Source organism: Anthonomus grandis, chromosome 7, assembly GCF_022605725.1.
Source record: "Anthonomus grandis grandis chromosome 7, icAntGran1.3, whole genome shotgun sequence".
Classification (NCBI taxonomy): Eukaryota; Metazoa; Arthropoda; class Insecta; order Coleoptera; family Curculionidae; genus Anthonomus; species Anthonomus grandis.
In genome coordinates this window covers 2936753-2963910 of record NC_065552.1, presented here as the reverse complement: position 1 = coordinate 2963910, position 27158 = coordinate 2936753, and the positions used below count along the sequence as shown (strand labels likewise).

Below are 27158 nucleotides of genomic sequence, written 5' to 3'. Positions count from 1 at the left end.
GCGGACAAAAATGACCCTTACATTACTCCAGGAAAAAAATCACGCCACTTTAGTATCCACGTATGTATTGTTTTAGTACCGTCTTGTAATTGAAGCAGGTGACATGGCGCCCGTTAGAAACTTTTTAACGCTGAGGCAAAAAATGGAGGTTGTAAATATTGCAGAACAGGAAAGTTTAAATGTCCGTAAACTGGGAGAAAGGTATGGGTGTAGGATTTTAATTTTTGTATTTTGTGATCACAATGTACATATTATTCTAGGTTTAATATAAGTAAAAGTCAAGCGGCGGAGATTGTAAAAAATAAAGAAATTATTCGAAGACAATGGCAATCGGGAGAAAATTTAGATCAGAAATCAGCAAAATTGAAAGGTGAAGCTGCCCAAATAGATCGAGTTTGTTTTGAGTGGTTTGCCCGCGAAAGAAATCAAAAAATTCCCATCTCAGGGCCCCTAAGATATATAAAAACGAAGGCGAAAGAAGTAGCAATTGAATTGGGGCATCATCGCAATTTCAGCGCATCTGATGGTTGGCTGAATAAGTAGAGAAGAAGGCATAATATAAGTGCATCTCAGGGGAATCGGCAGATGTAAACCAAGAAGATGTGAAACAGTTCTTAGAAAGGCTACCAGGAATGTTGCTAGGATATAGATCAGAGGACATTTATAACGCAGATGAGAGCGGTTTATTTTTTAGAGCTTTCCCAGATAAAACTTTAATGTTTAAAGGTGAGAAGTGCACAGGGGGCAAAATGTCAAAAGAACGATTAACAACTATTTTGCGCCAATATGGCTGGTGACAAAGAAAAGCTTTTGGTTATTGGAAAAGCTGCGCGCCCACGAGCCTTAAAAAATTTACCACTTAATTGCCGGCTACATGGACATCAAATAAAAAAGCTTGGATGACAAGAATTATCATGACAGACTGGCTTTTGGTATTGATAAAAGAATGGGTTGTCAAAAACGAAAAACTTTACTTTTTCTTGATAATGCCGGTTCACACCCAAGAGAACTTGACCTTAAAAATATCAAAATACTTTTTTTACCTCCCAACACAACTTCTGTATGTCAGCCCATGGACCAAGGTATAATACAAAATTTTTAATTATTTTATAGAAGCCAGATTTTAAAGCACGTCCTATCAAAAACGGATGATGTATCGTCTGCTTCAGATTTATCAAAATCGATTAACATTTTGGAGGCATTATATTTTATTAAAGGTTACCCCACGCACTATACAAAATTGTTTTGTCAAAGCTGGTTTCCAAAAACCACCTCGAGGAGATACTCGAGCAGAAGACTACGATCCAGAAGATGACTTACCTTTGGCAACTTTAGCGGAATTCTGGAAAAACTGTCAGGAAGTTGGCCAAATTTCTAAGGCATTAGATAATGACTTTATTATATTGGACCAAGAACTTCATACGGAGGAAACATTTGAAGGAGGTCTAGAAACCATTGCTGATGAGGTACAAAATACAATTTTGCTGGAAAGTGATAGTGAAGAAAAGGAAGAAGCAGAAGAAAGGGAAGAAGCTTTGAGTACTGTGAATTCTTATGCCGATGCATTAAAATATGTTGATGATCTAAAAAAAATTACAAAAAATAATTTTGTCGCTTTTGAACACCTTAAAAATATCGAATCGCATTTTCAAACCTGCCTTTTTCAGGAAAAAATGAAAAAGAAGAAGCAGGCAAAAATATCGTGACTTTTTTAAGGTATAAGATCTGAAATTTGCAACAAATTTTTAAGGATTTTAAATTTCAGTTTTCTTTTTCTGGTATTTAAGGTAGCAATGTACCTATACCAATGTACCTTTGTTTATACTTGTAATTTTCATCAATACATGTTAGTTAATAAAAATTATGTTATTAATAAAACATATGTTAGTTAATAAAAATTATGTACATACATTTACATATTTGGGTTTTCTTATTAGCGGACACTTCCTATTAGCGGACAATAAACTTGGTACCGTCAATGTCCGCTAATGGGAGATTTCACTGTAGTTTTGTCGACGTTTTGATATCTGAAGTAGCTTTTTGGCCTATATCCAACAAAAAAATAAGCAATATAAATAATAATAATAATTTATGGAAAACTTTTCGTACCAAAGAAAAAGTCAATGAAAGGTGAAAAAATTTAATGAAAACGTCCAGTCCAGGAAAAAATTAAAATCTAAATTTTGTACCTGGAAAAATACGAAATTTCATAAAAATCTAAATTTAGTCAATTAAAAAAAAATTGCATCTGGAGAAATCAAAAAAACCTAAAATATTCATTGAAATTTTCGAATGAAATTTTTGGTGCTTGGAAAAAACGAAGAAAAAGTTGAAAATTTGGTAGAAATTTTTATGTTGTTGAAAAAAATATGAAAATCAGAAAAATCTAAATTTTGTAAAATTCTCGAGAGTTACAAAAAAAAAGTGAAACTCGACATTTTGTTAATTATTATTAATGTTTGTAAAAGGATATTCGTTCTCGGAAAAGCAAGAACTTCTTTCAAATTTTGGGATATTTCTCGTGCATGGAAAAAATATCAAATTTGTGAAAATTTCCATTCTAAACTTCAAAAAAAATGAAAATCAAAAATTTGACAAAATGTTCTTCATGGGAACTCAAATATTTCATGAAAATTTCCAATCCAAGAAAAACTGAAAATCAACTAAAATTTCCACCCCATGAAAAAAATGCAATAAACAAATACCATACCAAATAATAAACAATACAAAACCATACCAGGAAAACAAATGGACACATTGGCATTATCATGAGAAGCATAAGCACAAATTAATAGTATCATATTTATTTCTCTTTAACTATGACGACCCAAGCTTCCCACTAGAAAGGCGAATTTATTTGCTATAGTTAGCCTAATGCACTGAAGATGCCTTTGTAAAACAAAAAATGTGTCACAATAATTAATAAACATTAAGACATATATCAACGCTATTATTGACAGCTTTTAATTCTTGTTATATGAGGTCAAGGTATTTCCTTTTCATGTTTATACAGAAACCACTTAGCTTTAATTTTTTTTTTTGCTTGTTTGTTATTTATGCATCAAATGCTTATGCAAAGATAACTTCTTCCTCAGAGTTCTGCCTTATTGAGATGTTTGATATTAGGTAATAAAGTAAATATTTCTCTTTGGTAGAATTGGCAACCCTAACTGAACTTTTTGCCTATAATTGCTTACAACTCGTATGGTCAACTTTTGACAAACTTATGCACATAAAACATTAGTGTCCCTCCATTTGTTGAAATGCCACCGGAAACCACCATCAGAAACGAATCTCGACACCCTTAATATTAATATGAATAAAACAAGAAAAGAAAATTAAACTGTCGACGTTGTTGGTTCAAAATAAAAAAAAGAACATGATTAAGTGAGTAAGTTTAAGTAAATCAGTAAATGTAATTAAGTAAAAGTTGAATTTTACTAATTCCGGTAATCCTGTTGCTGATGAGGTACAAAATACAATTTTGCTGGAAAGTGATAGTGAAGAAAAGGAAGAAGAGGAAGAAAGGGAAGAAGCTTGAAAATGTGTTGATGATCTAAAAAAATTTACAAAAAATGATTTTGTCGCTTTTGAACACCATAAAAATATCGAATCGCATTTTCAAACCTGCCTTTTTCAGGAAAAAATGAAAAAGAAGAAGCAGGCAAAAATATCTGACTTTTTTAAGGTATAAGATCTGAAATTTGCAACAAATTTTTAAGGATTTTAAATTTCAGTTTTCTTTTTCTGGTATTTAAGGTAGCAATGTACCTATGTTTGTTTATACTTGTAATTTTCATCAATACATGTTAGTTAATAAAAATTATGTACCTACATTTACATATTTAGGTTTTCTTATTAGCGGACACTTCCTATTAGCGGACAATAAACTTGGTACCGTCAATGTCCGCTAATGGGAGATTTCACTGTATCTATTTAATAAACATTGTCCCCACGGGTAAAAATATGAACAATATCAAATCAAACACTCGTCATGAGGTCATTGACTGGAAAAAATAAATAAAAACGGGGTAAGTGGGTCAAAAAATCTATAAAAATAGTCGAACATTTTATTAAATGCGATATGAAATTTAAAACGACATTTGAAGGAAGTGGTCTATATTTTAATTTAAATCGTTTTTATATATAGGCTAGGCTAATTGTTTTGTAACTGTTAAAATTGTGGTATACAGGAAGAAGGTCAACAAAAATGTGTCCATTGGTACCTACAACAATAATTGACCACTAATCAATCAATCATCGTTTAAAATATGCATTTAAATGATTCGAAAACCGTTATACAAAAATAGCTGTAGACCCTTTTTCTATTCTGAAAGAAAAAATTATTATTGCCAATAATCCATTAAATAATTTAAAAAAAAAAATTAATGTCATATTGGTAAGATCATAATATATGAAGTAAAAAAAAAATCTCAAGTGTACTGATTAAAAAAGATCTATATATATGGTACTACCTCAAAAAACAAGGTGTTTTCTCTCTCTAGCTTATACTGCTTAAAAAGAGTGCTAATTTAAAGAGTCATATTTTTGGTACCACTGGAAATCAAGATGTTTTCTCTTTTTACCTTGTACTAAACTAATAAAATCATCCTTTTTTAATAGACTTCAAATTTAAATAGCAGGTATGTCAAAATTTCATCCAGTATATCGAATATCCTAGTGTAGTACCCAGCACTCGCCAGATTTGGGATTTTGGAAACAAACCTAAACCTTTTAATTATTCCTGAACATTTTTCCCTATAACTTCCAATCTATTAAAGATAATCCTATTATTTTTTAGTATAATAAAGAAAACACTCTATAGATTAATTCTATCTAAAAAACTTGATTTTTGGTTAAAAATTGGCTTAACTAGAGCAATTTTTGTTTCAATGTAATTTGTTCTGCTGAACCCTTGATAATTTTTTGAGGTACTTAAATGAGGTTTTTACTTTAAGGAAAAGCGTTTTCTGAGTCATTATTTCATATATAAACCACTTTTCTGAGTAAAATACATTTTGAGCTAGGACCAGTTTTGTCCTCCGAGACCCAGTACCCACCAGATTTGAGATTTAGGGAACAAACTCAATATTTCAATTATTCCTGGACATTTTTCCAATCTATTTAGGATATTCCTATTATTCTTTTTGTATATTATAGGAAACACTCTATAGATTAATTTTAGGTAAAAAACTCGATTCTAAGTTAAAAACTGACTTGACTAGACCAATTTTTGTTTCACTGTAATTTGTCCTACTGAACTTTTTCAAGGATCATTTGAGGCATATAGGATCAAAACCCGCTAAATCCGATTTTAGTCAAAAATATGTTATATACATGAATATATTCATCATAAAAATATCTATCCACATGAACAGAAATTCAGTAACAAAATCCATCTAATCCACTATAAAATATAGTTTAAAAACTCGGTTCAGTTTCAAATTCCCTTAAATCCAACTTGGTTTATTTTCAAATACCGCCAAATCCAAATTAGCCAGATATCAGATACTCAGCTAGGTGGTCATGTGGTCAAAATAGTATTCCGTTGATATTATTATTTTGAATTGCTGTCAGAAACGTCTCGTTTGCGGTTGACATCAATATGTTTTCAAAGTTTATTTAATTTAAAAAAGTAAAGTATAATAAAAGTAATGTGCGATAACACGAAAGATATCGTCGTAGTAAATCAAAATAAGGCTAGAAAGAGGCAGCGAGCTCCAGAAAATTGGAAAAGGAATGTGGAAAAGACCAGAAGGTAATGAGTTTTGTTTACATTTTTAAAGTTAAGAAAAACTAAGGATGTGTATGCTAAGAAATAAGGTGTGTTCTTCTTTTAGATATTCTGCTGTAACTCTACCAAAATACTCAAAATGTAAACATTGTACTAAAAGTTATAGATGCAGTACTTTGACAATGTTAGATATTAAAAAGTTTCATAATGCTTTTTACGAGAACCAAACTAAGGTGGGTCAAGACAACTTTATCATAAAGTTCTCCCAGATAGAGGTACCACGTCGCCGTCGAAATAACAAGGGAACATCCAGTCGACAATTTGCGTGCAAGAATTTCATCCCAAAGAATCAAAATAATAATTTGGTACCAGTTTGCCATGAAAGTTTTTTAGGTGTACTTTGCCTGCGCCCAGATAGAGTAAAAGGTGTTTTGCATCGACATTTCACAAGTCGTAATATGGCAAAAGAAAGGCGAGGTGGAAATAGAAGAGAAAGATTATTTCAGCCTAGAAGACATGCAATAATTAGCTTTATAAAAAAATGTAAGGCTATTGAGTCTCACTACTGCCGCATCAAAACAGCATGCCGAGTTTATTTACCCAGCAGCCTAAATATTCGGCGTTTGTGGAAATTATACAAAAGCGAGGCTTCTCTGGAGCTTCAGGTAAAAGAAAGTTATTTCCGATCAATTTTTAATACCCATTTTAACACAGGGTTTGGATCTCCATGTACTGATGTATGTTCAAAATGTTTGGAGCTTGGAGAAAAGCTAAAAGAGGAAAAAGATGCGAGTGAGAAAAACAAGATAATGATTGAACTTCGAATTCACAAACTGAGAGCAAAAGCTTTTTTTGCAAAATTAAGAGAAAAAAAAGAAGGGGTGCTAATAATAAGTTTTGATTGTCAAAAGAATTTAACTCTGCCCAAAATTCCAGATCAGAGTGTATACCACAGCAGACAACTGTATATGTATAACTTCACAACAGTCACAGGAGACTCTCATTCTTCACTTACTCCAGAAAATGTTCGGATTTATGCATGGACTGAGGATAAACATCGCAAAGGAGCAAATGAAATTGCATCTGCTGTTTTTTATACTTTAAACCATAGTAATTTTGATGGTATTGAAAAAGTTCGTCTTGTCGCTGATGGATGCGGAGGACAAAATAAGAACAGCATCATGTTGGCAATGTGTTTTAAATGGTTGAGTACTGCACCTATAAAAGAACTAGAGCTTGTCTTTCCTATTGTTGGACACTCGTATATTCCTCCGGACCGGGTATTTGGTGATATTGAGAAATCCATTAGAAATATTGAACAGATAGTAGAACCTATAAAATACCTGGATATATTTAGACAACATGAAACAGTTGTTGAACTGGGTAAAGATGTGCCAGTTATGGACTGGAAATCTGCTTCACAGGAAGTTTTAAATCCCCCATCTAAGTGGAATTTTAAATTCAATATGTCCAAAAGGTTCATATTAAAAAGAGGGAGGAATAATACCGTGACCATAAGGGGAGAACAAAGTTATATGTCTGACCTTAATCAGCGCAAATCTCTCTGTAAAAAAGGAAAATCTCTAGATTCCTTAAATCCCTTGCCAATAGAAACTGGAGTACCACCAAAAATTAATAAACTACAGGATGTGTCATCGCTATTAATTAAACATTATGGAGCCCAGTGGAAAGATTTTGGTAGTCTAGATTATTATAAGCTAGTGTTAGAAAAATATCTAGGAGGGACTTATCCGCAAGAAAATTATGAAATCGATGTGGACGACCAAAACGATCTCTGTGAACCAGTAGAGATAGTTCCGGATTTAGTAGTTTAGATTTTTTATTTGAAGTGTGTCTTTTTGTGATCTGAAGATACTTTAAAAACACATCTTTAAGTAGTCCTATATTTCTTTTTGTTATATCTGTTACATTTTCTTTGGTTTAATTTTCTATTATAACTTTTTTTCGTCACAAACTACACTTTTATTTACGATCAAAATCCACCAAATCCAATGGTTGGTTTCAAAATCCACTAAATCCATTTTTTATTTCCATTTTCTGAATTTCGGGTAAAATTCAGGATATTTTCTTTTACTTAAATAGAGTCTAATAGTATCGAAGAATCTATAAACAAAACTTTAATCCTAAAGTTGATTTTAAAGTTAGTTAAATAGTTTTTGGATTTTTCTGAAAATTTAAGTAAAGTGGATTTAGCGGGTTTTGATCTTATATGCCTCATTTGATAATTTATTGACGTACTTAAATGGGGTTTTTACCTAAAGAAAAAGCGTTTTCTGAGGAACAATTTCATATATAAACCACTTTTGTGAGTAAAATACTTTCTGAGCTAGAGCCATTGATGCCCTCCAAGACCCAGCGCCTACCAGATTTTGGGGTTTAGGGAACAAACTCGAAGCTTTCAATATTTGATTTATTCCTGAACATTTTTCCTTATAACTTCCAATCTATTAAAGATATTCCTATTATTTTTTAGTATAATATAGAAAAAACTCTACAGATTAATTGTAAAAAACTCGATTCTAGGTTAAAAATTGGCTTAACTAGAGCAATTTTTGTTTCAATGTAATTTTTCCTGCTGAACTTTTTCAAAGAACACTTAAAAATTTTTTGTGGTACTTAAATGAGGTTTTTACTTAAAGCAAAAGCGTGTTCTGAGGAACGATTTCATATATAAACCATTTTTCTGTGTAAAATACTTTCTGAGTTAGGGCCAATAATGCCCTCCAAGACCCAGTGCCCACTGGATTTGGGGTTTTGGGAACAAACTCGAAACTTTCAATATTTTATTTATTACTGGACGTTTTCCTATAACTAAATTCCTTATAATTTCCAATCTATTTAAGATATTCCTGTTATTCTTTTAGCATCTTATAAGAATAACTGGACAGATTAATTCTATACAAAAAACTTGATTCTAGGTTAAAAATTGGCTTAACTAGAGCTATTTTTGTTTCAGTGTAATTTTTCCTACTGAACATTTTTAAGTATTACTTGATAATTTTTTGAGGTTCTTAAATGAGGTTATCACTTGAAGAAAAAGCTTTTTCTGAGCAATAATTTCATATACAAACCACTTTTCTGAGTGTAATACATTTTGAGCTATACCCAGTTGTGGACTCCGAGACCCAGTGTCCATCTGATTTGGGGTTTAGGGAACAAACTCGAAAACCTTCAATATTTTTATTATTCCTGGACATTTTTCCCTATAACTTCCAAGCTATATCACATATTCCTGTTATTCTTTTAGCATATTATAGGAAACACTCTATATCTGAATTCTGAATATAAAACACTTGACCCAAGATAGACATAACTATTATTTTATTCAACAATTTCGAGATATGACAATTATTTATATGTATATAACAACCATGATCTTCTTGGTCTACACCCTTTCCTGTGGTTGGTGAGAACCCACTGTAGCATTCGCTTTAGCCATTGTTGATCATTCATTTTTTTCGACATGACCATACCATTTCAGCTTTTTGCCCATACAAACTCTAATTTTAGTATTCCTTATTCTGTCTTTTCTGATTAGTTAGCAACATCTACCTCAGCAGTTCATTTTCATTCTTTTTTACTCATTATATAAAGCTCTATCATATTATGTATCAATATTGTCTATAATTTTGTATATTCTCATTTTTGTGTTCCGAGTGATGTGGTTATTCTAGAGTATATAATTTAGTTGACCTATTGCTGAATTATTTTGTCCAATTCTCATTGACACTCATTTTGTGTTATGACCATCATTTGTAATGCTTACTGAGATATTTATAGCTGTCAGTATTTTTGATTTGTGTGTCTCTTAGTTCTAAATAGCTTCCTTCATTATCATTCTCGAGTTGCCAATGTCTCTATTTAAAACTCATATAAAAAGGTTTGTTACTAGTCAAGCTTTCTACTCCCATGAAGAATATTTTAATTTATTGTGATAGTTCTAGATCTGTTTTCTTGTATTAGTCTTAATATGTAGCAGTTCGTGTGTATTTTATATTTTAAATTGTAATCTTTATTATAGTTTACTTTTAGGACCTATTTGTCCATATTATTTGACATGTGTAAACATATTTTATGTAACTGACATGAATAAACTATTGATTGAGTGATCTTTCCCCACAACATGCTCTGTTTTTGATGGGTTAATTGATAAATCCCACTTACACAGACGTGACTCCATATTGTAAAATGCTGACATAGAAGATCGAGCAGAATATCAAGATATTGACAATGAAAAATGTGATATATCCTACTACGAATAAACTGAGATAACACCAGTAAATAAAATCAAAACACATGTCCTGGGAATGGTCCTGATAAACTATTTCAGCTATTATTGGCTTTAATTTATTCTTGAAAGGAGAAGGAGCATCCCCAGAATGGAAAATTGAAGTTATTAGCAATCTGTACAGGAACAAAGGCCTTAATGTAACTAACTCATTTTGTAAATTGTAATGGAAAGATAATGAAAAGAAGATTGAGTATAGGAGTGAAGATCATAGTGGTTTTCGTACTGGTCATTCTTAGATAGTATAGACAATGTGTTCTGTCTGAAATATGGAGACACATGTCCTATAAATTGAGAGAAAAAATGGTCCTACTTTTGTTTACTCCAAAATTCTATTGGCCCAAAAGGGAGGGCGCATGCTAGAACAAGAAGCACAAAGGTCATTAACATCCCTCCTATATAAGGAAAATCAATATTTTCCGCTCCGGATGAATCATATAGTATTGGGGTGCATTTTAAGGAAAAATGTAATAAGTTTAGATACGACCTCATTTCCAGTTTAAGGTCGTTTCGAAATAAACAAAACAAGTCGTAAAATCAATATGTATATATGTAATAACGTGTGCTATTTTCGTTTTGTAGTTGTAACAAACGTGTGCATAAAAGACACGAAAAAAAAATTATAATAAGCGTAATATGTAGGTAATGTAAATAAATATGTCCATGTATGGAAGTACGAGTCGGGTGTATTACACAACGTGGAAAAATCGGTCGAAGGAGAACCGCTCGGTAATAATTTTGCCCACGAGAACACAGGTATTCAATAAAATTATCTGTTTTTTTTTTTAAGTAAAATTTCTGAAGAAAAGATTATGTGAATTTAGGCACAACCTTTTGGAGGAAGAAAAGTTCTAGTATCCCACCTTCGGCTGGCATATAGTAGAAGGGAATAGATGGAAACTTTAGAAATTAAATAATTTTCAAAGTCTCAGGATTACCTTAGGTCTGCTCATATTCCACTATAACTTGATGTATGGAATGACAACAAGACTTAATCAAGTTAATTGAGTAGATTTCCTTGGTGATTTTATTAAATTTTTATTAACATTATACATTTACTATAATATAACCTTTGGTAACATCAATATACATAAATTATGGACACTTTCTAAACTTTATTCTTTATACAGCAAAGTTTAGGAACTTAAATTAAGTTGGGAGCTTACACAACGGGTTTTGATATTTTATTTAATGTTTTTCAAACTTCTATAAATGTTAATTTGTATTGTATAACTTTGTACTATAATTTCTTTTCACAATATAGTAATACAGTTTGTGCAAATTTTTTGTTTGATTTCCTACCCCCAGACCTATGTATCTAGTAGCAAATTTATGGATCTTTTTGAAATTATAGCATGCAAATAGAAAAAGTGATAAATGGCATTTCATATGGAGACAAAAACGTCCCAAATTAAGACTTTTTCTATTTTCGTACTATAGTTTCTGAAAGAGCCACACATTTCCCACTAATTTTAAGCGCCTAGCATAGTAGAGTAAATTTGGAGCATAATCAAGTTTTAAATTTCCCGCTACTATGTTAGAACTACACATACTCCACATTCAGAGGGCGCAACATTTAATCGACTATACAATGTTCTACTGGCTCATTAGTCGTTTGACGTGTTAGCTGTCAGTGTATTATAACCTAACTTTTGCATTGTTCTCAGTTGATTTATTGTATTTGTTAATTCAAAGTTCAATTGGAAGGAAATATCATTAATATACAATCATTTATGAAAAATATTGACGATATTAACCAATGGGTTACGAATTTTGGAAAAATGTTATTTATTTACTGCAATTTTAGACATTGCCTTTCTGATGGTGATAATATACAATAAAAATTGTATGTTCATAAATAAATTGTGATACATACTTACAGCACTTTTAAATCTCAAAAATTAAATTTCCCGCTACTTTGTTAGTACTACACCTCAACATACAGAGGGCGCTACATATAATGGACTGTTCCATTGGCTCATTAGTCGTTTGATGTGTCAGCTGTCAGTGTATTATAACCCAACTTTTGGTTTTTTTTTTATTTGATTTGTTTATTGTATTTGTTAATGCAAATTTCCAAAATTTCTAATTAAAAAAATTGCTAAATTTTTAATTTCAACTTGTGACCCAGTGGTTTCGCGATGTATGGAATGAAAATAAGACTCTGGTAATCATTTATACGTGACTACACAGTAAAACTCCTGGGATATGTTACTGACATTAGAACGATAACTATAATTTCAATAGATTTTGGCTCAACAGTTTATTTTTAACATTTATAAATCATACCCTATGTTTCATGCAGAAAAAATAAACCGATGCCATCATACTAAACGATTTATATGAAAGATTAGTGCCAGGAACACTATATTGATTAGTCAAAGTTATTATTAAAGCATTAGGAAGTGTTAAGATACTAAATATCCTTAATGAGGTAAGTTTCGGTCTCTAAATTACTAAACTTTTATTAAAATAATTTGTTCACTTACTGGCATTCATTCATGATCTCCTCCTGGCTCCTGACCTGTACCGGAGCCAACTTCTCCACCGATTCCTCATAGTTACCGAAGCATTTTGTGATTTTTTCGTCGAAAGTGTTCACCAGATCCTCCAAAGAGCCAGAAAACGTCTCTGTGAAGTTATCGTCCGAGGTGTTGTTAATGGGGTCTTGGTTCAGGTTGTTTTGGGTCAGATTTTGTTCGTTTTTTAGCAAGAAGGTGGATTTGGGAGAGATTATGTTTAGGGTGTTAGAGTTATTGGTCAGGTCTTCGTTAAGGTCGTTTAACACCTGAAAGAGCAATTTTAATGTTTAGTAATACCTAAAGGACTACAACTATCAATTATAGTGCAAAAGTGTGACCGTCGTAAATTATCAATAGTAAGAATTTAAGTTCAATTGTGTTATCAGCAGGTGAACTTTTTTTTTGATCGTGGTTCCTCTGTATGGTTATCGTGTTATGTCGCATTCCCGTAGATTTTAAACTGGAGAGAGCTCCTGAAATTTAGCGTTAGCGATAGCGTAAGGCGTGAAGACGTCCACCATGGTTTTTTTGCTGTGTTGCTGTTTGGTGAATTAATTTCTTTGATAATGATGATTGATAATCTTGTAATGGATCCCAAAAGTAAATTTCGATGCTGTGCAAATAAAACCTTCAATAACTACTTATGCATTCAGTGCTTGGGTTTTTTTCACCCCAGCTGCCTGGAAAGAGATTTTCGGACCCATGAAAAACTCGAACAAGCAAAGATATACTGCTCTGACACATGTAAGGCATCAGCTTCCACATCCAGTTGGATATCTACAACAGAACATGATAGGACCCTTAAACAGGTTGCTAGGCTGGAAACCATAGTAAATGACAAGAGGATTCTTTTTGAGCAGCTAGAAACTTTACACAACCAAGAAATTTTGTCTCTGGAGAAAAAAATGGATAATCTTTATACTGAATTGAAATCTAAGGAAAATGCCTTCAAAAAGCAGCGCAAAAAAACTCAAGAATTTGAGGAAGACATATTGGACATGGAAAGAAAAATGGTCGTGGAATTAAACTGCTAGAGAGAAGAAGTTTTAAAGTTGAGATCTGATATTGACAGGATGTCCCAGACTGAGAAGGATTTTGACAAGCTCATTTCAGAACAGAAGGAAAAAATAAATCAACTTCAAAAAGACCTGGAGGAAACACATGCTCTTAGCAGAAATATTATCACTTCTATTAGACTTCTTGAGGCTGAAAATCACTCTTACTCTTGTGAAATAGCTTCCCTTAGAAATAATTTACTGTCTTTTAAAATCTCAAAGACTCCAATGGTAATCCAAGACTCTGATGATGTTGAACCACATACCAACTCTATGTATATGGTGGAACCAACAAATAATTCTGTCAAGTCAAAAGAACCATCTTCATATAAACATAGCTGCTCCTATACAAATAAAACACGCCTCTCTTTACCTAAGAAATACAGAGTTTTTATTTATGGAGACTCTAGTGCCAGACGTCTATCATCTATTCTCAGGGAATTGTCAGGTGCTTGCTATGATATATCAGGAAAAGTAATGACTGGCGCCCCTTTTCACAGACTAAGTAATGACCTTTTTGGCAATGTCATTAATTATAATAGTAAAGATAATGTAGTTGTATGTCTTAACTTAAGTTTTACGCAGGTCACACTGTCTAGTCTAAATAATCTGTTGTTTATAGGAAAGAGTACTAATCTTATCTTGTGTATTAAGTATAATTTCAGTCACAGTCGCTTCTACTTTAAGACTCTTAAATACATCAATTCATTCATAAGAAATAAAAACCTATCTGTGAGAGTTATCACTAATGCTTTTGAAGGGCCATCACATCGGCTATCACCGAAATCACTTTGTGATATTTTATCATTATATATATCTACCACTCACTCTGCCTTAAGAATACTATCAAAAACTATACCTTGTATGTAACATGGAATAGTGGACCTCTGGAACACAACAAAACTTTTTTAGGCCAAACTCAGTCGGAGTCCATTTTGCTTTAGCCCTTTTAAATATTCAGTCAGTCAGAAATAAATCTGATGAACTCTCTTTATTTTTAGCATATGAAGATAACCCTGTCATTGTTGTTTTGATTGAACATTGGCTCAAACAGGGTGAACCTTTTTTTATAGAAAGTTATGCTCTCGCATCCATCTATTCCCGTACTCAGTATAATCATGGTGGAACTTTGATATTAATAGAGAATAAGTTTTTAGAAAGATATAACTTTGTTGATATAACCAAGTTTGAGTATCTCCTGGAAGAAAAAACTTTTGAATTTTGCATTGTTTATTCTAAAGAATTAAATTTGTACATTTTAGGCCTTTACAGGTCACCCTCGAGTAATTTTAGTAGTTTTATTGATAAATTATATAACATTTTAAGCCAAATATCGGTAAATGCATCACTAATATTGACAGGTGACATTAATGTAAATTTTTTAGACTGCAATAACTCTAACAATCATTTGTCGATACATAGAGTGCTGAAATCTTTTAATTTAAGTTTGCATGTTGACATCACTTTTTCACTAATTCACTAATTCAGCATCACTTTTAGATTATGTTTGCTCTACTCTCTGTGAAACGCAGGTTGCATGTAGAATTGTAAATGCCGGGTTGTCTGATCATGAGGCCTTATTATGTTCCTTTCTTCTAAGTGAAAAAAAGTGTATCTCAAGAAAAAAAAAGTGCGGAAGGTTGTTCACTAGAAAACATTTCTGTAAGTTTAAAGAATGTCGTAATTCAATAGACTGGAATGGTATCATATTTAACAACGGTGATCCTTTTGAGAGTTTCCATTCAACTTTAGTGGATGTTTTTGAGTCAACTTTCCCCATGGTGACAATTAGGGAAAAAAGGAGAAGACCCTGGTATAGCAGGGGTCTATTAGTTTCTCGTAAAAATCTTCGGTGTTTGCACTCCATACGAAAGATTGCCCTGGATAACTCCAAATTCATATCCTACTTTAATAGATATCGCAAAATTTACTGCGATACAGTGAAATTGGCAAAAAACTTATACTACTCAAGTAAAATAAACCAATCAAGAAATAAGTCTAGAGAGTCTTGGAAAATTGTTAATGACTTACGAGGCGAACGTGGGAACCCTTCTGTATCTAATAGCACGGTGTCGGCCGAAACACTCAATCATTTTTTCCAGGGTGTTGCTTTGGGTCTATCAATATTATTGCCTCAGTCTGTTAGAGATCCGCGCTCATACTTATACAACATTAAGGTGCCTGAAACATTTTTCTTTAGACCAACAGATTCTAGTGAAATAATGGAAGCTCTATCCTCAATGAAAAATAAGAACTCCTCTGGATGGGACACTAAAGGTCCTAACAGCGCTACCGCTACCAACCCTTGATTCTTTGACTGAGGTGTTAAATGTTTCACTTTCAAGTGGGTCCTTTCCACATTTACTCAAGGATGCCTTGATTATATCATTATTTAAGGGTGGAAACTATGATGACCCATCAAATTTCAGACCCATAGCCCTGCTTCCCACGCTTGGCAAGCTTGTAGAAAGATTGGTAAAAACTAGGATGATGGAATTTCGGAAACGGCATAATGTTCTTAACCATTAGCAATTTGGATTCCAGACGAAACTGGGTACATCTAATGCTATTTTCAATTTTTTGGAGAGTCTGTACATGGGGTTGAACGCTGGGGAGAGTGCAGCGGCGGTGTTCTGTGACTTATCTAAGGCGTTTGACTGTGTAAGTCACAGAATACTGCTACAGAAGCTAGAAACCTATGGATTCAGAGGAGTTGCTCTCGACTGGTTTCGTTCTTACCTATCTGGAAGAACACAAAGAGTATTCTTTGACAATGATATGTCATCCTGTCTGGATATGGACGCTGGTGTACCCCAGGGTTCTTTTTATTTATTTATTATTTATTTATTTATTCATCAACGTATATAACATTTCAAGTACTTATTAATAATTAACAGTAGTCTTAAGTAAAAACTATAATACTAATAAACAATACTGTACTAAACATAATCCAAAGAGTGGGAGTAGGGCACTATCCCAAGATAGTTGCCCTAGCTGACGACTTAAATTTATTTAAAGATGTACTGAAAAAATCAAGATCTTTTGCAAATCTATTCACTGTAGAAGCTATTCTATTTATAGGACTGTTTAGTAGATAGGATGTTCTGCAAAAGGGAATATGGAGAAGCGCCTGACCTCGTGTTGTGTAAGAAGATACATGCAAAGAGAAAAGGCACAGACATTCCGGACTTCTAACAATACCATTCAGAACCTTAAACGCAAAGCAAACATCAAAGAACTGCCTTCTACTTGATAAGGAGTTTATGCTCAGGTAGGACATGGTCTCTGAACAGGTAAGATCCAGGCCTGACTTCATAAGAGTATATCTGGCAAACCTGATAAACTTGTGCTGGATATTTTCAAGCCTCTCAATGTGAATCAGAAAATGAGGTGACCAAACAATATTGGAGAATTCGAGAAGAGATCTCACCAGGCAAATATATAGTGTCTTCAATGCTGACACATTAGTAAAGTCTTTGCAAGATCTTTTGATAAAACCAAGCAGTTTATTAGCTCTATTTACAGTATTTTCAAAGTGGTGGGAGAAAGTAAGACTCGGGTCCAGAAAGACACCCAAATCCTTGACCGAGTCAAGCTCCTTCAAGGGGATACCATCAATAACATATTGACAAGGAGGGGAGACCCTTAAACGAGTAAACCTCATAAACCCACATTTCTCAACATTCAATGACATTTCATTTGACTTACACCAGGAAAACACTCTGTTTATATCTCTCTGAAGCACCAACTGATCCTGAGAGGAGGAAATCCGCCGAAAAATTTTCAAATCATCAGCGAAGAGCAAAAACTCAGACTCCAGTAGGGAGCCGAGGTGATTGATAAAGAGACTGAATAACAATGGTCCCAAATGGGAGCCCTGAGGGACCCCTGAAGTTGTCAAAAATGGGTTGGACAAAAAACCACCAATTTTAACACGCTGCTCTCTATCCATCAGATAAGACTTGATCCAAAGTAGAAGAGATCCGCTGATGCCGAGATCTGAAATATGAGAGATAAGAATATTATGGTTGACCCTATCGAAGGCTTTACTAAAGTCCGTGTATATCGCATGTGTTTCATTACCGTCGGCAAAAGATTTGAAGATATAATTGCTAAAAACAAACAAGTTTGTATCCACAGAACGACCTCTGGTGAATCCATGTTGCTGATCTCCAATTATTTCCCGAAATGTGCCAGATAGAACCACCTCTACACAGTGCTCGAACAGCTTAGGAATTGCAGAGAGGATACTAATGGGACGATAGTTAGTTATGTCACTCTTATTCCCAGATTTATAAATAGGACATACATGAGATAGCTTCCAGTTCTCTGGAAAAGTTCCAGAAGTTAGGGACAAATTGAAAATATGAAAAAGTGGAAGGAAAAGGGAATGGCTGCATTCTTTCAAAAGCCTGTTTGGAATTCCATCGGGACCCGCTCCCTTTCTGCTGTCCAGTTTAGCTAATGCTGTTTCAATTGTAGTAGCACTAAGGAACATGTGGTTGATATGGTTAAATTTACATGAGGTATCGAGACCGTCCGAGGCATTAGAAGGGTTAGTATTCTTGTTAAATACAGATAAAAAGTGGGTGGCAAAGAGATTTGCAATAGAAATACCAGTATCGGCCCTGAGATCATGAAGGAACATCTCATCTGGAACGGTAGAATCGCTTTGATTGGACTGAAGTCTTACAAATTTCCAAAAGGTCTTGCTATCGTTCTCTATTGCATTTTCGGCTCTTTCAATGTAATGTCTGTAGCATTCACTAGATAATGAACGGCATTCTGAGCGCAGAACACTAAAACTTAAGTAATCAGTATTTGATCCTGACTGTCTGTACCTTCTATGTGCTATTTTTTTCTGAATAACTAGACTTTTTAGTTCTCTAGAAAACCATGGTGGATAATGTTTCTTGGGAGAGTGTTTTTTTATTGGCACAAACAGATTCAAACAATCATAAACAACAGAATAGAAGTTTGCAACAGTGGTATTTAAGTTATCGTTAACAATTATTGACATCCAGTTGTATGTAGAAAAGTAGTTATTTATAGACACAAAATCTGCTTGATTAAAGTTGTAAAAATAAGTTATAGGTAGTTCCAGGTAATTGGACTTACTATTGGGTAGTTGCAGCTCAAGAGCAGGATGGTAAGGATCTGACCCGACTAAACCATTACATTTAGTTGTTAAAGTGGAATGAAAAGTTGTAAAGCAAAGGTCAAGAATTGTTCCATGATCATTAACCACTGCATTGAGCTGCATTAAACCTAGAAAAGTGAATGTGTCACATAAAAGATTTTCTTTATCAGATGTAACATTATTTGGGGTTAAGCCATAATGATCATCACTAGGTAACCATGAAATATTAGAAAGGTTAAAGTCACCAACAATAAGAACATTATTAAAGCTCTCGCAAGCTTTGGTAACAGAGGCACAATGCGCTGCATACACAGATAGATCCATGGATGGAGGAACATAAATGCAGCCAATGCAATAATCCTCGCCATCACCAAGACGCACAGAGATCCAGATTTCTTCAAGTGAATTGTCAGCAGTTGGCAAACGATGGGATTTTAGGGTGTTGCTCACTGCTAGGAGCACACCCCCGCCTCTACTTTTTGAACTGTTACTAGTGTTGCGGTCCGTTCTATACACACAGTAGTTGGAGCTAAGGAATTCACCGTCGTTGACTGTAGGATCCAGCCAAGTTTCAGTTAGGGCAAGAATGTGGTAGTCTTCTGCTTGGGCCGCACAGAGAAATCCCTTTAGTTTAGTTTTTAAGCCCCTCACGTTCTGATAAAAGAACGATACATCGTCTACTGTGGGCGCTGAGACAGTGTTGGGTCTAACTGAAAATTCGCCCCTCGGCCCTGAGTGCGCCTGGGACGAAATTCCTTGACCGCTATACCGGCTGGCCAGAGGTTCGGGTCAAGTAGTCCCTTCAGTAGGGACTCTTTTACCCCTATCCTAAAGGATACAACATCCTCATTCTTATCCAATATGGCACATTTGACATCTGAGATGTTTAGTTGCTTCTCAAGGTAATTTAGAATCTGCTGCTCAGTAGTGTCCGGATTGCATCTGCCCAAATACAACCACTGACGTCTATCAGCTGCAGACAGTGAAGAAGCTTCAGAAGAAGTCCCAATGATGACTGTTTGTCTGCCAGGGTTAGTTCGATGGATTGATTGTGGTGTCGACCTATTCTGTGATTTTGCTTCAGAATTGGCGCCAGCCATTGAAGAGCTACTAGGCCTTGATCTGATTGGATCTACCCTTTTTGCGTAGGTATGGGCTACTGTTTCTGTTTCTATCGGCAAAGACACAGTATTGTCCGGAGACAAAGATGTTAGAGAAGTTATATTAGTTATATTAGTTGGGGGGCAGGATGACTTTGATGGAATAAGATCCTTGAGCATGTTTAAATCCTCTTCCAGTGTTGTCAACCTGGCCTCTAGCGCTTCATTTTTTGCTTGTAGTAGTTTTAACAATTCAGAATCACTGTTTGAGGCGGAAACGCTCTTTCCTCCGATTCCTTTCTCGACCAATCTCATAAGTCTCTCCTGGAATGCAATATTAGCATCATGAAAACCACAAGAAATTTGGTTGGTGATTGTGTTTTGAAAGGATTTCATTTGAGCTTCCAGAAAAATAGCAGCATTTGTTGGGGAGCTGTTGTCCGTGCTGGTTATCCGCAAGCTGGGTTTGCACACAGAACACACAAAACACATGACTCTAGTCTTCATTTGAGTGACCTGAGCCTCTGATGTAGTAAATTTTGAACATGATAAGCAATGCACGACACTACAGAAGTCGCAAACAATCTTATATTTTACCTCTCTATCTGTTAGACTTGCACCACACCTTCCGCAAGCCATGATATAGATCAAAATAGCAATTCAACAGGCTCCCAAAAACTCCAAATCCGAAAACACGTTGACTTGGAAATTATTATTTAAAGTCAACAAATCCAATTCTTCAAACTCGTTGGCTTAAGCAGAGCGGCAAAATAAATACCAAGAATGTTCAGGTATTGATTCTCATAGACGCACAAAAAAAAACGTATTGTTATCTGAGAATTTCTATTGTTTCCACTGAAAATCACAATTACTCACGAACCACCAATCACCAGCAGCACCAGATCAGAATATTGCAAAGACAATGCCAAGAAGCAGAAAATATGTAAGAATCTGAAGTCTACCTCTTTCTAATCGTGTAAAATAAAGCAAATTCGCGGAGCGTAAGAATGCGCGTGTTTACAGATGAAATTACGATGAAATATGTGGTTCTGTTCTTGGACCAATATTGTTCCTGCTATATGTCAATGATATCTCTCAAATTCCAATTAGGGGCAAATTTACTATCTTTGCGGATGATACAACATTACTTTGGCATGACACTGACACCAAGAGATTAAGGAATATCGTTGATGAAGATTTAATTCATTTAAAGTCATGGTGTGAATCTAATAGATTAACTTTTAATATTTCTAAAACTAATATTTTAACTTTTAAATGTATTTTTGGGCCTGACGATTGATAAGCAATTAAAATTTGAAAATCATATCTCCTCTTTATTAGGGAAGTTATCATCCAACTGTTTTGCTATTAGAGTAATAACACATTCTCTGGGACTTAATGTGGTCAAAATTGCCTACCATGCTCTTATTGAGTCTTATCTGAGATACGGTATTGTGTTTTGGGGTGTGTGCTCTCAGTATTTGTTCAGCTCTCTATTTATTTTGCAAAAAAGAGCCATACGCTACATGTGTGCAGCTCCCTTTCGTAGCCCCTATAGGCCATTATTTCTAAAACACTCTGTCCTGACATTGCCATGCCTTTTTATTTTAGAGACTGTTTGTCTTATCCACAAAAAATATGGCCATCAGCTTGGCCCTCCCTCCTCGGGTTACAATCTCCGAACAACCTTCTCTTTACCTCTGCCTATCCCAAAAAGTGAGCAGATTAAGTCCTCTTTTGTGTACGGGGGCAGAAGGCTTTTTAACCACCTACCCCTTTATATAAGGCTAATAAATTGTGAAAAACGTTTTAGGAAAAATATAAAGAAACTCTTGCTTGCTAAAGCATTTTATTCTGTAGACGAGTTTTTAAATACAATTTTTTGACAGTGAAGAGTTTTACGCAGCGCAATGTGAATTCTTACTACCCTTTTTTTGGGTATGTTCTATATTCTATGTATGTAAGAATTGTTAAAATTTTTATATTTTTGTAAAACATTATGTTGTCAACTATCTTTAAGATTTTATATAATGCTTTGTTAACAACAGATGATGTTACATAACAATAAAGCTATTTTTGACTTTGACAAAAAATCCTAGATTGACTAGTTGTAAGTACAATCTTCTTGACAAGTGCTTGTAATAATAATTATAGAGTGATTAGAACTATGTTTTCATTTTCATTGACCTCAATTTGTTACCTTCAGGTCTGGCAATACAATAATAGGCAATGATCTTAATTGTAATGGCCAATCACTTAAAATAGGACTGCCATACAAAATATGTATGCAATAAACTATGCAAACTTAAGCATAAATTCTATATTTTAAGGCAAATCATGTCAATGAGTAGCATAATGAGTATTTATAAGTCACTAGTGGAATCTTTTATTAAATCAAATTAAAAATCATAAAATTTTGAAAACTGGTTACAATAATATTCCAAGAAGGTGAAGTCTAGTCTATTGCTATTCAAACTTTGCTCTTTTTTGCAAGATAAATACTCAAAATTTGACAATTTTGACAATTGACACTTAAAAGTGTACAATTTTTTTTAAAACAAATATACATATAGTAGAATATGTCCAGGTACAAAAAAATGTTTGTGGTGCCCAATGTGTGACTCAAAAATAAATTAGTACAATTTTATTTGTTACATTTTTCACCCTCAAACTGTTATTTTAAAGAAGGAAGTTTTAAAATAAAGATATTGGAACACCAACCCTTGGATTTATTTATAATTGTACACTTTATTTTAGACAAATAGTACTATAAAAAAAAGAGAAAAAAAACAATGTTTGGCACTAAAGATGCTTGTGGCACCCAACGTGGTATAAGGAAGAAGCATATTTCCTTTTATCTCATTATTTCTATTCTTGTTTCCCTATGTGTTACTACAGGCATATACAAAGAAAATAAGGATAGTAGCCCCTAAACTGTTTAAAAAAATTTGACTTAATAGTACAATTTGATAAACAAAGTGGCATACTAAGGGTGGAAGCTTTCATCCCCCATGAGTCGATTTAGTACAATTTATAATTGTACTTACTTACCTGATTTAAATCCTTCAGTTTTTTGTTACTATTTATGTTATTAATTTCGTTCTCGTTACTTTTGTACGATTGAAACTCGCTTGAGCCCCACTCGTCGGTCTCCTCGAATTGCGCGAGGGGCGCCTCAAACTTTAATTCGGCCATTTTAGCGGCCAAGTCCCGCATATTTAAATGTACAAACGCGTATGAACCGACTCGTCGGACCGTATGACACGCGCGTCTTCACTTTACTGATTTTTCTCACTGTCGAGTGTGGAGGCGCCCGATTTTGACCGTGGGATTCTCCTCGGGCAGGGTAGGCCAATTGTACTAGTGCGCTCGCAATTGTACAACCAGTTATTTTTAATTATTACCGTGCCTGAGAATAATTAATAATTTATTTGTGATTTTTTTCACAAAATTTGAACAAAAGTTCTAGCCAGTAAAAATTGTTAGATACCTGTTAAGCCGTTAATTGGATAGTACGTAAAAATTGCACTTCCAACTGTCAAAACAAAATGGCGACGTCGTGTTTCTAAGATGGCACAAGAACTTTCATTTTTACATCAATAGATAAACTACATAACTATGAAATTTTCATTTGTTTACGTAATGAATTAAACGAAATATGTACAACTTCTAGTACAATACCGATATGCTGTTCATAAATTTCACGGTGCGGTTCGATATTTTTGCGGACCGACGACAGACGCAAGTGCAGCATTTTGTATGTTCTTGCGCGGTGAATGCTGTGCGAAAGCCGCATCTCCGATTCTCGATAAGATGCCCGCGAGGCATACAGGGTGGTCCTTGCCCCGAGTGAAAAGGTTTAAAAGGTATAATTTTACCTGAAAATTTATGGTGCTGGGCTGAAGAATATGGTAGTATGGTACTCATTAAGAAACCACCTGCTAATATTGAATAGATAATATTTCAGGTGTAAATAAAATAAGAGAATTGTACAAATATTTGCAGTACAATGAGTATGAACACTTGAAAGATGACATGTGTCAAAGATTAATGTTAATGAGTAAGACAAAGAAAGGTATATATATATCCCAGCCTACCTGTTAGATTGAACCATACGGAGGTGCTGTCAAACTGTGACAGCTGTCACTTTTACTTGTCAAAAAATTTGACAGCTTATTCCCACTATCACAATCAAAACATCATCAAATAAATTAACTAAATCTGTATTTGCGCCACCCTATAGAAAATAAATTACAGGTCGGTGATTTTTTGGGGTCATTTTTAAAATTGAAAGTCGATATGTGGGCAGGAGGGGGGGGGGCGTGATATAAGCACCGACTAAGATAAATAAATTAATTACGTGTTTCATAGCGTGTATACGTATATGCAACCCACTATACCGCGTTGAATATTTTGTAGGTGACTGTAAATTATTTTATGCAACTTCTGGGAAATACCGCACTTATTGGATAGATGGCGCTCCATATATTTATGGAGGAAATAAAGGTATTGAGTGAATGTTTGGAATTGATACAGGGTGGTCTTGGTAAATATGATATGTTAATTTTTGGCTGTACCCAACTGTATTTTGTTTAATAACTAGGGTTTTCTAACCCCACTTGTGACCAATACAAATTTTCCGCCATCTTAGATTTCAAAAGTCATATTATGTAAAAAAAAATATTTTTTTTGATTATCATGGGTGTATTTTATTATGTAGTGGTGCGTCTACGTATGCAACACGGTATACGGCGTTGAACATTTTGTAGGTAACTATACGGGGTGTCCCAAAAGTATGGACACACCCAAAAATCTTGGGAAGTATGGGCGCTAGAAAAAATCTTTAAATACAAAAGTTTTGGGGAATCTGATGGTGACCTTAAACTTGACCTTGAGCTTGACCTGCAAGGTTATTTGAAGGTCAAAGCGATTTTTTTAAATGGAAACCCCTATTTTTGACACCAGATTTTGAAAGAGCGGAAAATTTTACGTCCGGATATGTACTGAGGTATGAGGTTGAAGTAATCCCAAGAGGTCAAATAGAGGTCAAATAATAAGGATTTCCATTTGAAGAAATGAGGTCGACCTTCAAATGACCTTGAAAATGAGGTTCAACATCAAATCCAAGGTCACTGTTGGGTTCCTCGTTAAGACTTATGTACCTAGGGTATGACTTTTATTTGTTTTCTTTTACCACTGAACTCGCAAATTTTTAAGAAGTCATTATTTGACCTCTCGGGATTACTGCAACCTCATACCTCAATACATACCCGGACGTAAAATTTTCCGCTCTTTCAGAATCCGGTGTCAAAAATAGGGATTCCCATTAAAAAAAATCGTTTTGACCTTCAAATAACCTTGAAGGTCAAGCTTAAGGTCACCATCAGATTCACCGGTTGATTCCCCAAAACTTTTGTTTTTAAAGATTTTTTCTAGCGCCCATATTACCCAAGATTTTTGGGTGTGTCCATACTTTTGGGACACCCTGTATATTATTTTATGCAACTTCCGTGAAGTACCGCATATATCGGTTAGATGGCGCTTCATATGGAGATGTGAAGAAACTATTATTTTAGTGCATGTTTGGATGTATACAGCGTGATTTATGCAAGAGGTGATTTTTTTGATTATTGTCTTGGAAATTGTACAGTTTGTCTTAACTATTAATTTCAGTTGAATTATTCCAATTATTATTCATTCACTACGGTCTCCTAAACGTACTTTTGGCCATTTAACATTTACTCCATGTTTGACATCTGTTGACATTTGTCAAAAAGAGGAGATCTAAAGGTTATAAGGCATTCAAAAAAGAATACAATTAAGTTATATTTGTAGTTGCTTTGACAGCTTGGGATTTATTTCATAAATGACAGTTAAAACCCATTGTAATGTAATCACTATAATTTTGAGCTTTTCAAAATTGCCGCCATCGTGGAGCTGACCTTATGGAAAAAAATTAAATTTTTAGGTTATCGGGCATGCTTTAACCTAAAAAATGTGTTTAATTTCTTATTACCACATAGCCACAGATTTACAGAATACTCTAAATCTGTGACATAGCCTAAAAGGATCAAGTTGACATTTACTTGACAGACATCATATGAATTGGAGCAAGATGCCGCTACTAACCATTTTAACCAAATTTGTCGTCATTTTATACTTTCATATTATGTGGTGAAAAAATTAATACAAGTTGACATTTACTTGATAAATGACAGATAGAACCTATTTTATGCCGCGTTATATGCTAGAAAAAGATGTCGCACCTAACCCAACTTTTGATCAAATTTGACGCCATCTTACATTTTTGAAGTCATATTATCTGTCAAAATATAAATGTTTAATTTATCAGGGATATTTTAACCTAAAAAATGTGTGTTTTTTTAATATAATGTAACCTAAAAGGTATAAGTTGACAGTTAGAGCTCATGTTATTGTGTTCATACTAAAGTAACCAGAAAGACTACGTTTCTAAAGTCCCGTTTTATCTTATTCATATTGTTATCCTTATTCCACCCATTGCCTCTGAAAATGGTGATAAACGTCAGAACAGGGCGTATTTTCCCGGCTCTATAAACCCGATTCGATTTAAAATTTACACATATTCGAGAAATTCAAGGTTTTCGTTTATCGTTAATACCATTTTCCAATCATTTTCACCTATTTTAAGCCCTTAATTTACGAAATTAAAAATTTGCTTTTTATTCAACTTTGCAGTTGCCGCCATTTCTTGAAAACCACGCAGAAACGTCATCTGACCATATTATGCTCTTAAAACATTGAATGCCTATGTATATTCCATGTTCTAAGCATATGCTTCTTGATTCAAATGTCGTTCCTAGGCCTTTACAATGGACCATTAACTTATTGCACCTCGAGACTCTACACTTGGTCGAGCAGGGTATGACTGCTTGATTATAATTGGCCAGTTTTTGAGTTTTTCATAGAAAATGGTGTTTTGCTGTAATCCTTAAATAAAAAATGACCTTTAGTGGATTATAGCCAGAGAAATTTCGGGTGGCTGATGGAATAAATGGATTTCGTAGGTAGCGTAGGTAGGTATGCCAGTATTAAACGTCAAAGTCAAAAAAGTGTAGAGCAAAAACTACTCTGCGTCGAAAGTTGCATTGATTGTATCAAAAAATAAGTTTCAGAACGTTTATAAGAGGCTGGAAGTTTGAAACCCGTAAGTGTCGCCAAGAGTCGCCATTAGTAGTGCTCTTTTTTGAATCAGAAAAAAACATTTTTGGGAAGAAAAAATTCTTGCTTAGGTCCCTTTATCTAGTGAAGTAGTTTTT

The 27158-nt window shown here is 34.1% G+C and overlaps 1 protein-coding gene across 1 annotated transcript in view; it reads right to left on the bottom strand.

Annotated features, from left to right (window-relative positions):
• Positions 1-23568, bottom strand: part of LOC126739016 (fasciculation and elongation protein zeta-2) — a 72353-nt gene extending 48785 nt beyond the window's left edge. Inside the window, exons 1-3 of the mRNA XM_050444547.1 lie at positions 23351-23568; positions 22912-23269; positions 12533-12831 (exon numbers count right to left, since the gene is read on the bottom strand). Of these exons, the coding sequence (XP_050300504.1) occupies positions 12533-12831; positions 22912-23076 (464 nt within the window). The 5' untranslated portion in view covers positions 23077-23269; positions 23351-23568. The remainder of the gene's footprint in view (positions 1-12532; positions 12832-22911; positions 23270-23350) is intronic.
• Between the last annotated feature and the right edge of the window lie 3590 nt (positions 23569-27158).